At 32.6% G+C, this 14,443-nt stretch overlaps 2 protein-coding genes across 2 annotated transcripts; one reads left to right on the top strand and one right to left on the bottom strand.

Annotated features, from left to right (window-relative positions):
* Positions 1-2,624, top strand: LOC114418195 (protein FLUORESCENT IN BLUE LIGHT, chloroplastic-like). The gene is made up of 5 exons (XM_028383421.1): positions 1-203; positions 344-453; positions 818-980; positions 1,690-2,013; positions 2,173-2,624. The coding sequence occupies exons 1-5, from the start codon at positions 110-112 to the stop codon at positions 2,373-2,375; spliced, it is 894 nt and encodes a 297-aa protein (XP_028239222.1). The 5' UTR covers positions 1-109; the 3' UTR covers positions 2,376-2,624.
* Positions 2,625-2,945: 321 nt separating this feature from the next.
* LOC114418194 (oligouridylate-binding protein 1B-like) lies at positions 2,946-9,472 on the bottom strand. Its single transcript, XM_028383420.1, has 12 exons — positions 9,203-9,472; positions 7,507-7,568; positions 7,048-7,150; positions 6,863-6,939; positions 6,728-6,789; positions 6,343-6,430; positions 6,067-6,142; positions 5,955-5,985; positions 5,177-5,296; positions 4,835-4,920; positions 4,391-4,567; positions 2,946-3,557 (listed from the first exon to the last, which is right to left on the bottom strand). The coding sequence occupies exons 1-12, from the start codon at positions 9,323-9,325 to the stop codon at positions 3,285-3,287; spliced, it is 1,278 nt and encodes a 425-aa protein (XP_028239221.1). The 5' UTR covers positions 9,326-9,472; the 3' UTR covers positions 2,946-3,284.
* Between the last annotated feature and the right edge of the window lie 4,971 nt (positions 9,473-14,443).

Raw genomic sequence — 14,443 nt, 5'->3', positions numbered from 1 at the left:
GGACGCACATAGTAAGTTGTGATTCAGCACACAAAGACAGACACAGATTGTTATCCCAACGTTTTATCCTTTCAGTTACAGCTTTCAGCTCACCGAACTAACTCAACTCATGGCGGTGCTCATCCGTTGCTCTTGTTTCCTCACTCGCCCTCGCTTCTCACAACCTCAATTCTACGCCAACAACACCAAACCCGTACTCCCAGGTCAGTTTTCTTCCGCACCCCATCTTCAAACGGATTTCAAAATCGTAACTTTCATGATGTTTGAGCTTTGGAAACACTGTTGTTGAGTCTTTGGGTCTTGCAAAACTGTGACAAAATTCATTTTTTTTCCAATGAATCAGGAAAATTAGCTTGTCTTTCTCTAAAACGGGACAAGGGTGTTCCACACTTTGTAGACACGTTTGATGGATCTTCTAAGATTCCGAGTTTGCTGCACTGCTCAAAGTGTAAGGTATGATGGTGAGTCACGGCATTCTTGCAGCTATGCGCTTTGAATCTTTTGATCTATGTATTTGTTATTGTTAGTTTTTACTACAAATGTGTTTCTACACAACACACTGTGCATTAGTTGTCAAATATGGAAGTTATAAGATAGATTTTATTGTTAAATATGGAAGGTATGATCTTTTTCTTTTTATTGGAAAAATTGACCACTGTGGATACTGTTTGTTACACTAAATTTCTCTTTTTTGGTCGCTTCTGTATGTTGGGATAATGCTTCTGTCTCTACATTCTGTTGATTTTCAGTTGTTATTCTCTTTTGCATTTTGGCATCTTTCTCTTTAACTTCTGATTAAAATTGTTTGCCTTGCTAGGAAGACATACACCAAAGGTTCCCGTCACTGATATTTGTAGCGAGCAATATTTTGATGTTCTCTATGCCTAACACAGCCTTGGCTGAAACGTGTGAGGCTGATACCTCTGTTTTCAATATGCCTATACTGCTGGCAGTAGCCCTTATTGGAGCCACAGTTGGAGGTAAGGTAGTGAGAGATTCCCTGTACAGTTATTCTTGCTTGTGATCAATGTTACTAATTCTAAGAGCTTGGAGAGTAGGAAGTTCATTTTGTTGCAAGATGTTTGTGTGGAAATGAGTTTTATTTGTTGCATTAGTTCATCGGTTATAAGATAAAGGACTAGCATATTACTGAAATATGTTTTGTATACAACTACAAATCTTAAAATACACGAAACTCATTCCAAAGTTAAATCCAGCTATGTGAAGCATGAATGCCTTTTGAAAGCTCAATGTGTTTACCTATTGTCTTCAAGGTTTCTTGTATAATATAAAACAACAGACTTTTTATTATCACAAAGGGAACACTCACTGATATATGCAGAAACTTTTTTTAATCAAAAATGAAAAAAGAAAGGAGAAGATTAGAAAGCAAAGGAGTAGGGATCCTCCTTAAAGAAGAAAAAACAGGAAAGAAGTTAAGGGGAAATTGAGATATATCTGCAGAAAATTTATTTCTCTAAGTACAGAAATATGAGTTAGTAGAAACTTTAGCAAAAAGTAAAAGATGTAAAAAACATAAAGGCAGCTAATGTCCTTGAATATCTGATTTCTGATATCACAAGTTTTATAATTTCTGCTTCTACAAGAATGTGGTAGAGGTGTTTCGAATGTACTTCTACAGATGAGTGATATACTTTCCTTGTCCTGAATTCACTGATCATATGACAGGGTTGCTCGCTCGGCAAAGAAGGAATGAATTACAACGGGTAAACGAGCAATTGATCCAAATCAACTCAGCTTTAAGGAAGCAAGCCAAAATTGAGTCCTATGCCCCTAGCTTGAGTTATGCTCCCATTGGCGGTGGTAGGATACTTGATAATGAAATTATTGTTAACCCAAAGAAGCAGGAGCTAATTTCGAAGTTGAAAAATGGAAAGAACTTTCTAAGGAATCAACGACCAGATAAAGCATTCACGGAGTTTAAGAATGCACTTGAGCTTGCCCAGAATCTAAAAGATCCTATTGAAGAGAAAAAAGCTGCTAGAGGTCTAGGTTTGTAATCTTCCCTATTTTGCTTATTAATCTGTGTTTTTTGAGAGGGGCTCATACACAATGACATTGTTCTTTGTGTGTGTGCGCACATGTGTGTTGAATGAGTGAAGGATTTTACTAGGTGCTTCTTCAAAACAATTGAAATGTTGCATATTACAGGAGCCTCACTACAAAGACAGGGAAAATACAGAGATGCTATTAAATATCATTCCATGGTTCTGGCCATCTCTGAACGGGAAGGAGAAGACTCAGGGAGTACAGAAGCTTTTGGGGCAATTGCTGATTGTTACACTGAGCTTGGAGAGCTTGAGAAAGCAGGCCAATTCTATGACAAGTATATTGCAAGACTGGAAAAGGACTAATCTTTGACACGTTTAACATTTCTGAGAGAAATAACCAGTGTTGGATTACTAGACTTTCATCATGGCTTGTCACCATCTGTTCTTCATGCGGATTTTCCTTTTTCTTTTTGATCCTCTCTTTGGAACTTAAGATTATTCAGTTCCTATTTATTTTTTGGTTGGAAATACTTAAAGCATATGTGTTTCCAAGATTGCGAAATATTAGTCCTTTAGATGAGTAAGGGAAATATTTGTGTGCATCTACATTTCTATTGTGCTTCTCTTACACCAGTATATTTGGCCATTATCAAAACATTAACAAATTATCATTTCGCCATTACTTTTTATTTTGATCGATCAGATAAGGAAATTTATTCGAAAATGAAAAGCATGAAATAAAATGTTTTATTGCAGTGTATTAGTATGGAAATTTATGGCAAATGCTAGTTGACAATGCTTATGTTAAAATAAAAGTAATCCTCGTTAAAACGATTTTCAATAAAAGCTTTTTATTTGATTCATTAACCGTTTCTTTTGAACAACTGTTAATTAAATATTCAACATTATATGGGTCCGATTACAAGTGAAATATTAATAAATATATAACAGCCTCTATAGACAGGATGATATTGATGACAACTATCGCATAGTAACACCCAAATGGGTGATGAGAAGAAACATGTCTGAACAGACAATCCCCTCTTAAAATCATAAACACTCACCACTATTAAGTAGAAAACCGCATACATGATACAAACCCATACAAATGTTTACTCATAATTGTCTAATATGGTAGGTGTAACTACAACACTACCGTCGGGTAAAAAAGTAAAAAGAAAAGGCTCCCTAGAGTTTAACACGAATCAATGTGCACAGGGCAGAATATATAGCTAGCATTAAACCCCAATACATCAAGAGAACCGAAGTGTGTTACTGGTAGTACATCATTTGCTGTGCAGCTGCAACATTCTGGAACCCACCATCATATATTGCCTGGCTGGCTCCAATAGCTGCTGCTTGTTTAAGATGATGTTGTCCTTGAGGATGCATCAAGGCGTGGACGCCACCCATCTTGCTAATTGCTAGCTGTCGCTCATACGCCAAAAGATCAGTTGCAGACAGGCCAGGCAGAGATGCAGCAGCAGGTGGGGGAAGGGGATTTGAAGCAGTTCCAGGTGGAGTGGGCTTGCTCCCCCAAGAGCACTGTATTTTAACATGATAGCAATGGTCAGAGTTGAAGTGCAACAAATAAATAGCCTGGTTGTGTTTGGATGTGGAATTTTGAGGGAGGAACTCAATGTTTAAGTGAATTTACAATACCATACATCAAAATTACTTATTTGGATATCAAACCCAAAGAGTTTTTTAAAATGATAGGGATTTTATAGATTTTTTTTCCAAACAAAATGAAAGAATTTCAAATAAAACCTAAAATGAAGGAATTTCAAAAAACAACTAAAATAGAGGAATTTTAAATAACACAATGGGATTTGCATATGATGGAAATTAAATTACTTTATCTAATGAAAGAAATTGAATTGCTTTACCACTTTACCCAAACAAATATTTTAAAAATGAAGGGAATTTACTTGGAAGTAATTAAACTTCTATGCATTTAAAATTCATTGAAATTTGAAATCAATTTCCAAACACTACCTGAAGGAGAATAAAATAATGACTAAAAGAAATGAATAGGTGGGGGCAAAAGGGATCATAGAAAATGAATATATGGTCAAAAGTAGATTAAGCATCAAAGCTGCAAAAAATAAACAAAATGAATCTACCATATACAACAGGGAAACACCAGAATCTCAAATGTGTGCACCAGCTCAAATTCAAGAAAAGAAAATTCTGAGTTCCAAATACCCAATTTTGCCCCCCCCCCACGAAAAGAAAAGAATTAATCAGCGTAGTTGTTTTCTAGCAATGTTAGAACCAGAAAAATATGTCAACAATAAAAACCATGACCCACAACAAACCATACAAAAATTACACAGCAAGTAGCAACAGCATCAAAAGTTCAGTGAAATCCACACCTTAATTGGTTTTCCACATAGAAGAGACTGGGCGTTCCCCATCTGAATAGCCAGAGCTGCTTCAGCATGAGTACTGTACCTCACAAAACCAAACCCTTTATCACGCTGGACCCGAACCTCCTCCATCACTCCAGCCCCAAGAGCATGGAAGTGGCGATGGAGATCAAGTTGAGTTACCTGTGGATTACCAAAGGTCATAATGAATAAAATGGCAACAGGAATTGCTGCAGAATTCAAAACATAACGCACAAGTATACATAATAGCCAAAAGAGATAAGGAGAACAAACAAGATGATAGAGGTAATGTAAAATTTGGCAACGCCAATATCAGTAATGGACTTCAAAAATTATAAGTTTGCAAACTTTTCAATCAAATAACAGTTGATGAAATGGTATTGTTCTAAATGTAAAATTAAAATTAAAAAACACAAGAAAAGCTCTTACCTCTGGAGCAAGGTTACCCACATAAACAGTAGTATACTGAGGATTGTTCTCAGGAGCATCACTGTTAGATGTCTCTTTACCATCTTCTGTACAAATAGAATAAAACATGTTGGTTAATTTCATGGCTAGCATTCCATTAGTTCACTGGGAAAACAGAATACTTCACAAACACAATAATTTTTACAAGTCCAATCATTTATAAAATCTTTCTAGGGTCAAATGGCTGCAACAAAATGTTAGAAAGCACCCAGGTCCACCCTTAAATCAAGAATTAGAGGCTTAAAATAAATTTTTTAAATTCAACTATCTCTACCACTGTTTCATGAACTGCAGTATACTGACCAGATGAGCCATTTGTAAGTTCCACCACACTTTTTGCATCTGAGTTTTGCTTCTCTTCATTACCACCAGCACCTTTTGTTGCCCAGTTACAACGTATCTGTCTACTTCCAAGCCACTTACCTGAAGGACATAGGCAGAGTTCATAAATTGTGCTTGCATCATACAGGAAATACAGGTGGACAAGAAAAAAAAATGATACTCATATATGCAATCAGGGATCGATGCACGTTGACAACTATGGGAGCAATTGCCCCCACTAAGTAAATTTTTTTACTTGAACATTTTAGATGATTATTGTTTTTGTCCCCAAAAAAAAATAGGTATTGTCCTCGTAAAATAATTTTCTAAATAAAAGAATGTAAAAATAAAAATAAAAAAATTACATCAATTTTACCCACTTTATCATTTTAAATATGTAAAAGCTTAGATATTTTGACTTTTTCTACCATGAGATTGTGTATTTTATAAAAAATTATAATATTTTTTGTCAGTAAAAATATTATGGACTATTTCTTTGTCTCCACTAACGAAATTTTCTGGATCTGTCACTGTATGCAATTGCAAAGTGAATACATCATAAAAGGTAGTTCTAAAAAGTTAACAAGACAATTCCTACAAAAAGAACCTAAACAGCATAGAGTCAACACCGATTCCTACAAAAGAACTGTGACATTAGTTTTGCTTCAAGTGATATTATATAATGAAAAATCATTTGAGATTCATCTAAAATTAAAGTGGTTCACATCTAAGGTTGTTAAGCCAATAACAAATTTCTTACCAGTCAAATCATTTATAGAGCTTTGTGCATCCTACAAAAATTCAAGAAAAATTTTAAGTCAAAAACATCATAAAGAGCCCTGTTACACAGAAAATTAAGATTCTAAAACCACCTGTTGGTTACGGAATGAAACAAATCCAAATCCCCTTGAATGCCCAGTCTTCTGATCCCACATAACCCTTGCATCTCTGGAGCCGCCAGAAAAAATAAATATGATGAGCCAATCTAAGTTACCAACATAATTGCAAAGAACATACCGTACAACTATCCTTTGAGACAGTACAATTTTTTTTTCCATTTTGGATGAACAGAGATTGATTCAAGTCCGAAACTACAAATAAAGAAAGAGGCGACTGTTTTACTAAGAAATCATGAGAGTGAAACTTACGAACAACTGGGATAGACAGAAAAGCATGCAAACAACGTAGCATCAGTAACCTCAGGACTTAGATCGCCAACAAATATATTGTAGTGACCTGCAAATTAAAGGAAACAAGCCATATAATATAATATCTTAGCCAAAAGTTCCCAAAGGATCAGGCCTAGTATGAACATAGGGCCCATTTGTTTAAGCTTATTTAAAAAAAAAAACACTTGAATAAAATAAGCAGTTTTCTGCTTTTTTTTTAATCTTTGTCTAAACTGCTTTTTTAAGAAGCAAATCCTATCCTATCTTTTTCTTAAAAAATAATTTTTTTAAAAAACACTTTTTCAAAGTTTAAACAAAATGGCCCAAAAATATCAATATATTTAACTCAGAAATGTGAACTAACCTGACGTATCCTCTCTCTGACCACTAGCATATGCCCAATTAACTTTGATAGGCTGCCCAAATCTGCAAAGCATTGAATTAGAATTTGAACACAAAATGAAATCAATTTAACATAAATCTTAACAGCAACACTTACAGATGCCTTCCATTGAGAGATAATATGGCAAGAGCAGCAGATCTGCGATCAAAGTAATGAATGAATCCATAGGATGACTGCAAAACAAAGGCACCAAATGTCAAATATAAAGCTCCATTTTCAGCTAGTCTTTAAAATTTAAATTAAGAAATTAGACAAAGAGATAACTAAGCGAAAAAATATACCTTATCCTTTCTGATAAGCTTACAACCTTCAACTGGGCCAGTACCCGAGAAAACTTCTTGCAAAAGCGGCTCAGTTACCTGTGTATGGATGTTCCCAACATACCTGCATTTTCTCAAAGATAAAGAAGCTACAATTTTTAAAAAAAAAGAACAGAAGAAAAAAATTAGGGAACAAGTAATTAATTTTAGTCATTAAAGCAAAAAGTAACATACAGGTAGTTTTGGTACACCAGAATTGCTTTTAAGCACGGCAAAAATTTCTACTTAGGTAAAATACAAAAGACCAGCATCTCAAATGCATTTAACACCAATCATTATTTGAAATGGGGTAAATAAAAGATTAAAGTAATGGCGCCCAAGCTTGTTTGCACACAATCACAATCATGAAACAAACAAAAAAATGAGAGATAAAATATTAAGAGTAAAAGGCAAAAAAAAAATGTCTAGACAAACACTCACACACTGCGGCAAGTACTTGGATCAAAACCAGGAGGCAAATTTCCACTTGGATATGGTTCAATCTGCAAAATGAAGAAGTGAAAAAGGAAAGAAAGGAAAAAGAGGGCAAATCAAGAGAAAAAAAATTGTATTGTATCTACCAATACAGACAATGAGAGAAGTATGAAAAAACATTTACTGGGGTGAATGGGAATGAAGAAAGCATGTAACCCAACCGTTACCAAACAAAAGAGAAAAAAATTGCATACATCAGTTCATTGCTAAGCCAAACAAAAGTTAATGAGAATGTTTTCACTGTTACCCAAAACACTCCGAATAAATAGCTAAATACAAATTAATACCAAGGCAGTAAGAAAAACAAAAAAAATCCTTCAAGACTAATGCTGATTTAACACTACACCAAGCAAACTGGACAGAAATGCCTAAATGATGTCAGACAATAAATTATTTTAGTTAGACTATTCAGATTCTTTTCCCAACCAAACCTCCAATAAAACAATATTGCCTCTAGTCTTTTATAAAAAAAATAAAAAACAAATAGCTGCATAACGTAGGCTTATTTTCAAATGTATTAATTTATATTTTATTTTATACCCTTAATTTATTACGAAAGGGATATAACTAAGTTGATTGAATAGGATCTGTGAATATCGTAAACCCCTTGGTACTGTCTTCAATTCCTACGAATAAAAAAAATATGCTTAATTTATTGTGAAGTCTATTAATGAAGACATTCACCCATTCCCCCATGCAAGAGAATGCATACATTGGCCTTTGAGTCACACTTGGTGGAAAAAAATACCCCTTGAATTACAAGTTAGTGTCATTAAATACAATCACTTCTTAAACTATTTAATTATGAGTATTTCTGAAAAAAAAAAGTTATGACATTATTAATCACTGTTAATTAAAATAAACTAACTTAACTATTTTCATTGGTTTTGATGAATTAGTTTTTTGCTTATCATATAGAATTGGAGGTAGTACTAGTGTTTATAACATGGCAAGCTTACACACCTCATCTCTCTTACATATAGACGAAACGGCAACAGAAAAGGAGGAAAAGGACAGTTCTCAATATTTTTCCCTAGGTTAGAATAATGCCACTTCTCACCCAAAGACAGTCTGAGTGAGAGGGCACATGGGTCATAAGTCATTACTCCAAGGCTTGGTTTTAACTTCACAGTTACTCCTACAAAATGCCTCTGCACCACGTGGACTAACAGCGTTGAGCCATTCACACAGATGAAATACCTTAAACATAATTTTCAGAGCCATTCACCACCGCAAACACCAAACCACTACAATTTTTTTAATACTTCAAAAATAGCATTATTCAACTAGATGCCTTTCAAAGAGAATTCCAACCCGAAGTTTCCATTTTTTCTAAAACACATTTTTTTTTCTGTTCATTTGGTCCTACTCATGCAAAACCCTCACACGGCGAGGCAAAATTAATTAACTAACTCCAAACTTCGGTAAACACTGCAACGGATAGAAATTAAGTAATAAAAAAATGAATAAAACACAACGAGCTCTTGAAAAGGAAAGGAGAAATTATTCTCTGCAACAAAACCCTAGGCTTTGCAATAAACCCCGAAATGGCAAAATGGGAGACACGAAGATCGATAGAACACGATAAGATCGAAGCTATGATCGGAAATGGAGAGAGAGAGAGTATATGAGGGGTCCGAACCTGAGGAGGAGCAAGGAGGCCAGGGTGGTAGAGAGACTGTTGTTGGAGAAGAGCTTGCTGCATAAGAGCTTGTTGTTGCTGCTGCTGCTGCTGCTGCTGCTGCTTCAGCCTGTGATTCTGCATTTTCCTCTTCGCTCTTTCTTTTCCAAGGGAATTTCCCGGGAAAATGGGTTTGGGTGGAGATTAGGGTTCAAAGGGTCCCAAACTATGGCCCCTCAGAGCACAGCACAGGCCTCAGAATAAACCAGAGGACTCCACTCGATCCCCCTCCACCACTATTTATATAACCACATTTTTCTTTTCCTTTAATGTAAAAACAAAATAGGGAGAAAATGTGTATTACAATAATAGTTAATGTGTCGAAGTTCAGTCATAGTCATATATTTTCATTCACGTGGGTAAGGTAAATAACTGATAACGTTTGAAGGACATAATTGGATACAAAATAGTTAATACGTGGAAGTTAAATTTAAATTGTTTAGATAATATTTGAATTTGATTTTTTGAAAATAATTTTTTTTAGATTTTACTTCATTCTCAATGAAACTTTAAATTAGTCGGTTAAGATAAAAGAATTGACTACATAATTTTTTTTTAGCCAAATAAGATATTTGTAAACAATAAAATTTGATTTTTAATGTAGTTATATATACTTAAAATTAGAATTTGAAACCAATGATTAAACTAAAACAATTTCAAAGATACTAGGAGGGTTTAATAATTAAGAAAAAAGGAAAAAGATTGTGGAATTGATATCATTTGCTAATAAAATTAACATTTGATAAGAAAAACTAAAATAATTTGATATGAATCGAACTGAATTAAGGTGTTTTTTAAAAATTTGTTCATTGATACGAAAATATAGACGAAACATTGACCACTTTTGAAGTTTTTTTTTTTTTACAAAACCACTTTAGAAGTATAGAACTATAAACATATCTATGTATATAAAAAAAAGTAAAAATGATCTCGCTACTTGCCTTGTCTTTTTCCCTCACAGATATTTTAATTATGTTTTTTTTTTACTTTTAATAATAATAATTTTATTTTGCGGTCACCATTTTAGCCCATCAATAATCTATTATGGAATTGCCCGAGTATGATACAGACCATGGAGGCCCAAATGCAAGATAATATGGGCCTGAAGATGCATGTGGCCCATGAAGATAAGACACCAAGGAGGATAACATCCCAAGTTAAGGAGGAAACAATTATTCTCACTATCAGATCTCTTATTGACACTACCAACATCTATGAAATCTCTCTTTTGCCCACTCACTAAATCCCTACAACCCCTTCCCTTTTCCTTAGATCCAAAGTCTTCTCCTCCACCCTGGCATCCCAAATGCTAAGCTCTTGTGCCACCACTTTCCCCCATACCACCCCTCCAGACAACATGCACACCCATCCCTTCGAGTTCCAAGCACCATTGTTGTCGACTCGTATTGCATCAATTACCTTGCCCCCATCGTCAATCTGCGTCGCATACGTCCATATCTTCACAGCTCACCCCACCCTGTCGTGGATCCACTTGAACCCATCCCCACCTTGTCATCAATCCATTTTGTTGTTATTGTTGTTTTTTAATATGTGTTGTTGTTGTTAATGAGTTTGGGATGGTGATTATGGTGGGAGAATCTGTGTTGTTGCTGGTAGGAGCCAACAACAGAAATGCAATTTGGTTGTTGCACAGTCTACAACAGAATCGTATTTTTGTTGCACACAAAGGGGTAAAAAAAATAAAGTAATAGGAATACAATTTCATTGCATGATGTACAACAAAATTGCATTTCCATTTTTGTTGCTTTATTTTTTTTCGCTTCTATTGTATGCAATGAAAATACGATTTCATTGAAGACTTGTTCAACAAAATTATATTTCCACTAAAAGGGCATTTTTGAAAATAAAAATAAAAATTCATGTAAGTAATGTCAATAGTAAAATTGGTAGTGACAATAGCAAACTCCAATTGAGGAAGTGGAGCTTGTTATTCAATTGGTATGGTTCTCAAATTCAGTGAACTCCATCTGTGCATGCAGTCTTTTCTTCTTCTTTTTTTTCTCTGTTGAATACTGTGCATGCAGTCTTTAGGATGAATGATTGCATTTTTGGGGGGGAAGAAGTGAGTTCTTTAATCAAGAAATATCTATACAGATAGCTCTTTTGTTTTAAAGACAAAAAGCGAAGTCGTCGTTGCTGGCAAGACTTGACATAACTTTATCAAAATAAATTACAGAAGTGACAAATATTTAATTCATTTGATGAAAATCATGAATGCAAAAATAGTGATCATGAAAAGAAAAATGAAGTTGGACTAAATACTACTACATGAAAATAACTCAATGTTGGAAGTGTTTTACAAATGGAACAAGTAAGAAAGTCTATTAAAAATATGTTTTCTTTACATATTTAATTTCTTTATATTTTTTTGTGAAATTAACTATATATTTATTTCTTTTTTATTAGAAGATAAGGTTATATGATCATAAGATGCAATAAAAAAAATCCACGAGGCTGGTGATGGGCCAAAAATTGGAGCAAAATATATGATAACTTAAGAATAAACCTCACTGCGATGCGTTGCAAACAAAAAAAAAATCTAGTAAGAAAATGTTCATAAAATGGTAAAAAGAAATGTAAATCAAGATGGATGGATTTGAACAATTTTATATTAGATGACATGATTATGTTTTATAAGTTCTTGCACATAGTATTTTATTTTAAAGGCATGTTCTTGTTCTTGCACGTAGTTAATATTTGATTATATATTCACAATTTAGTGTTCTATAGAATGGTCCAAGATATTAGAGATTTAGAGGATTGCCAAGTGCAAAACTTATGTTAATTCTGCTCATATTTGGGGAGAAACCTATCAAGTTTCCAATTCCTTAGCCTAACATGCATTGGCCATGACCATAAAATAAAAGACCGTCTTTTTTGAGTTTTTGCCTACTTATTTTTTTGTGTTTGCTGCTGTTGTAACTCTTCCGCAGGGGTTTTTGAGTTTGGGACTCTTGCCCCTCTTTTTTTCTAACAAAAAATATATATATTAAGGATCAGTGATACTAAAATTAATTAATGACATTTTTTATTTTATATATTATAAATTATAAATTATAATTATAAACAATGACCAAATTAATTAATAATAAAAATGCATTTGCTTACATTGTTGCAAAATAATATAGAAGTGATTACATTTTAATGTGTAAATTATTAACCAAGAATTTGGATAATTACATTTTTATAAGATAATAATGATATTTAAAAACTATTTTTTTAAAAGAAATAAACTACAAATATTTTTCTACCCAAAATTTCAAGAGAGAAAAATTATTCCCCAAGACAAAATACGTAAGCTCACTAACTTCAACTTTTTTTTTAATAAAATATAGATATAAAAATGTGATTATAAACTATAATTTGAAATGTAGTATAAAAATTATGAGTACTATTCTCACAAATTTATGTACATAAGTACTGTTCTGGTAATAATTAATAATTTTATATAAAACGTGAAATTAACCGTTTAATTATAACTTTAACCATTAACGATGAAACTTAGAGGCAATGTGGTGATTGATGAAGATTTTGAAAGATTGAATCCCATGTGGAAGAGTGATGTGAAGTGGGACCACGCGCAATTTTTTCTGATAATTCTATTTATCTTTCACTATAAATGACGAGAAATTAAATGGAAATATGCGTCTAAGATATAGTATAATGTTATAAAAAAATCTTTATCATTAAAAAAAAAAAGATTTGTTTTTATGAAAATGTGGTTTTGTATTTAATGTGAGTTGCAGGAAGGAATCTTTGGGCGTTTATGGAAAGAAATAAGTTGAGGTGTGAAGCTTTGTCCACGCGTTTGGGTGGGCAAGAGGCAAAGGATAAGGCAAGCCAACCCCACACATACTGCACATTGCACTGCCACTAGAAGCGTGTATCATTATAAATTTATAAATTCGGTCATTTCAAACTAAACGTTTAAAATGCCCAAGTCTGCTTTTTTTTTTTTTTAGAGAGTATAGATTTTTGTTTGAGATGGATAAATGATACTGTCTTCACTCAACATATTTGGTATTCTTTGTTGTATATTTTATACTCTAATTTTAGACTAATGTGAGTATGGTTTATAAAAATAAATTCAATTCATGTACTTAAAATAATATTTGAAGTTTTATCTGGCTTTATTTATTTTTAATTTTAATTACGAATTAATCAGAATTTTTTTTCCTTCATAAACCAAACCAGAGAATTACGACATAAAAAAATAATATTTAAAGTGTAAATTGGGTTTGGGGAGGTACGGAGTTGGGGTATTTTTCTATTATTAAATTCTTCTTTTAAAAGACTCTTTATTTATTAATTTGGTATTTAGCGGATACTTTTGAATTAAAAAAACAAATTAATACTAATTTATTAAAATATGACTCATAAAAATAATATCAGATTTGTAAATGATTTTCTTATGATAAAAGGTAATGTATTTCTTTTCATATAATAATAATATTTTAAATATAATTCTCAAATCTATAAAAAAAATAATCATTATAATTGGTGTTATATTTTTTAAGATTGTCATTCACTAGTGAATATCATTATTATAATTAGTACAACCATTATCGTTTCTCTATGATAATTGTTATCGTCATTATCGTGACCACTATTAATCTTACTCATATGATATGATTCTAACCGTCATAAAAGTTATCATCATCAAAAATGTTTCAAAATTTATTTCATATCTCTCTCAAATGTCTAGTGTGATTAGTTGGAGGGAGGCTCTTTGAATATTTTTTTGTAAAAAATTAGAAATAATTTCATTGCACAAAAATTTAATTAATTATACTTAATGCATCATCACATCACATTTATAACATTTTTTGCTTCATTCCACATATTTTTCATGAAAAATTAAAAGTAGTGTAATTGTTGTTTCATTAAATTCATATAAATTTTTTTTATTGATTCGACTTAATAGATCATTAGACCTTATTTATATATAATCTTTTTATCTTTATCACATTATCTTAAAATTCCATACTAAAGAATCAAAAGTAATAGACCATCTTTTTTACATATAATTGTTCAAAAAACACCAAATTAAAAGTAATACCACCACTAACATGATTCAATTTTTTAAAACAATATCTTGAATTCTAAGTTTTAAAAAAAATGAGATTAAAAAGAAAGACCCATTAAAACTAATGAATCAAATTTTTAATAAAAATTAACCAT

This window comes from Glycine soja, chromosome 7 (assembly GCF_004193775.1).
Source record: "Glycine soja cultivar W05 chromosome 7, ASM419377v2, whole genome shotgun sequence".
Lineage (NCBI taxonomy): Eukaryota > Viridiplantae > Streptophyta > Magnoliopsida > Fabales > Fabaceae > Glycine > Glycine soja.
This window is presented reverse-complemented; position numbering and strand designations above follow the sequence as displayed.

What these genes read in the sequence shown, in the direction of transcription:
- LOC114418195 (XM_028383421.1), top strand. Translation starts at nt 110, where the DNA reads ATGGCGGTGCTCATCCGTTGCTCTTGTTTCCTCACTCGCCCTCGCTTC. An exon ending in CACCAAACCCGTACTCCCAG is followed by an intron (nt 204 to 343) that starts GTCAGTTTTCTT and finishes CCAATGAATCAG; the next exon opens with GAAAATTAGCTTGTCTTTCT. An exon ending in TATTGGAGCCACAGTTGGAG is followed by an intron (nt 981 to 1,689) that starts GTAAGGTAGTGA and finishes ATCATATGACAG; the next exon opens with GGTTGCTCGCTCGGCAAAGA.
- LOC114418194 (XM_028383420.1), bottom strand. Translation starts at nt 9,325, where the DNA reads ATGCAGAATCACAGGCTGAAGCAGCAGCAGCAGCAGCAGCAGCAGCAA. An exon ending in GCCTCCTTGCTCCTCCTCAG is followed by an intron (nt 7,569 to 9,202) that starts GTTCGGACCCCT and finishes TTCATTTTGCAG; the next exon opens with ATTGAACCATATCCAAGTGG. An exon ending in ACTTACAAATGGCTCATCTG is followed by an intron (nt 4,921 to 5,176) that starts GTCAGTATACTG and finishes CTATTTGTACAG; the next exon opens with AAGATGGTAAAGAGACATCT.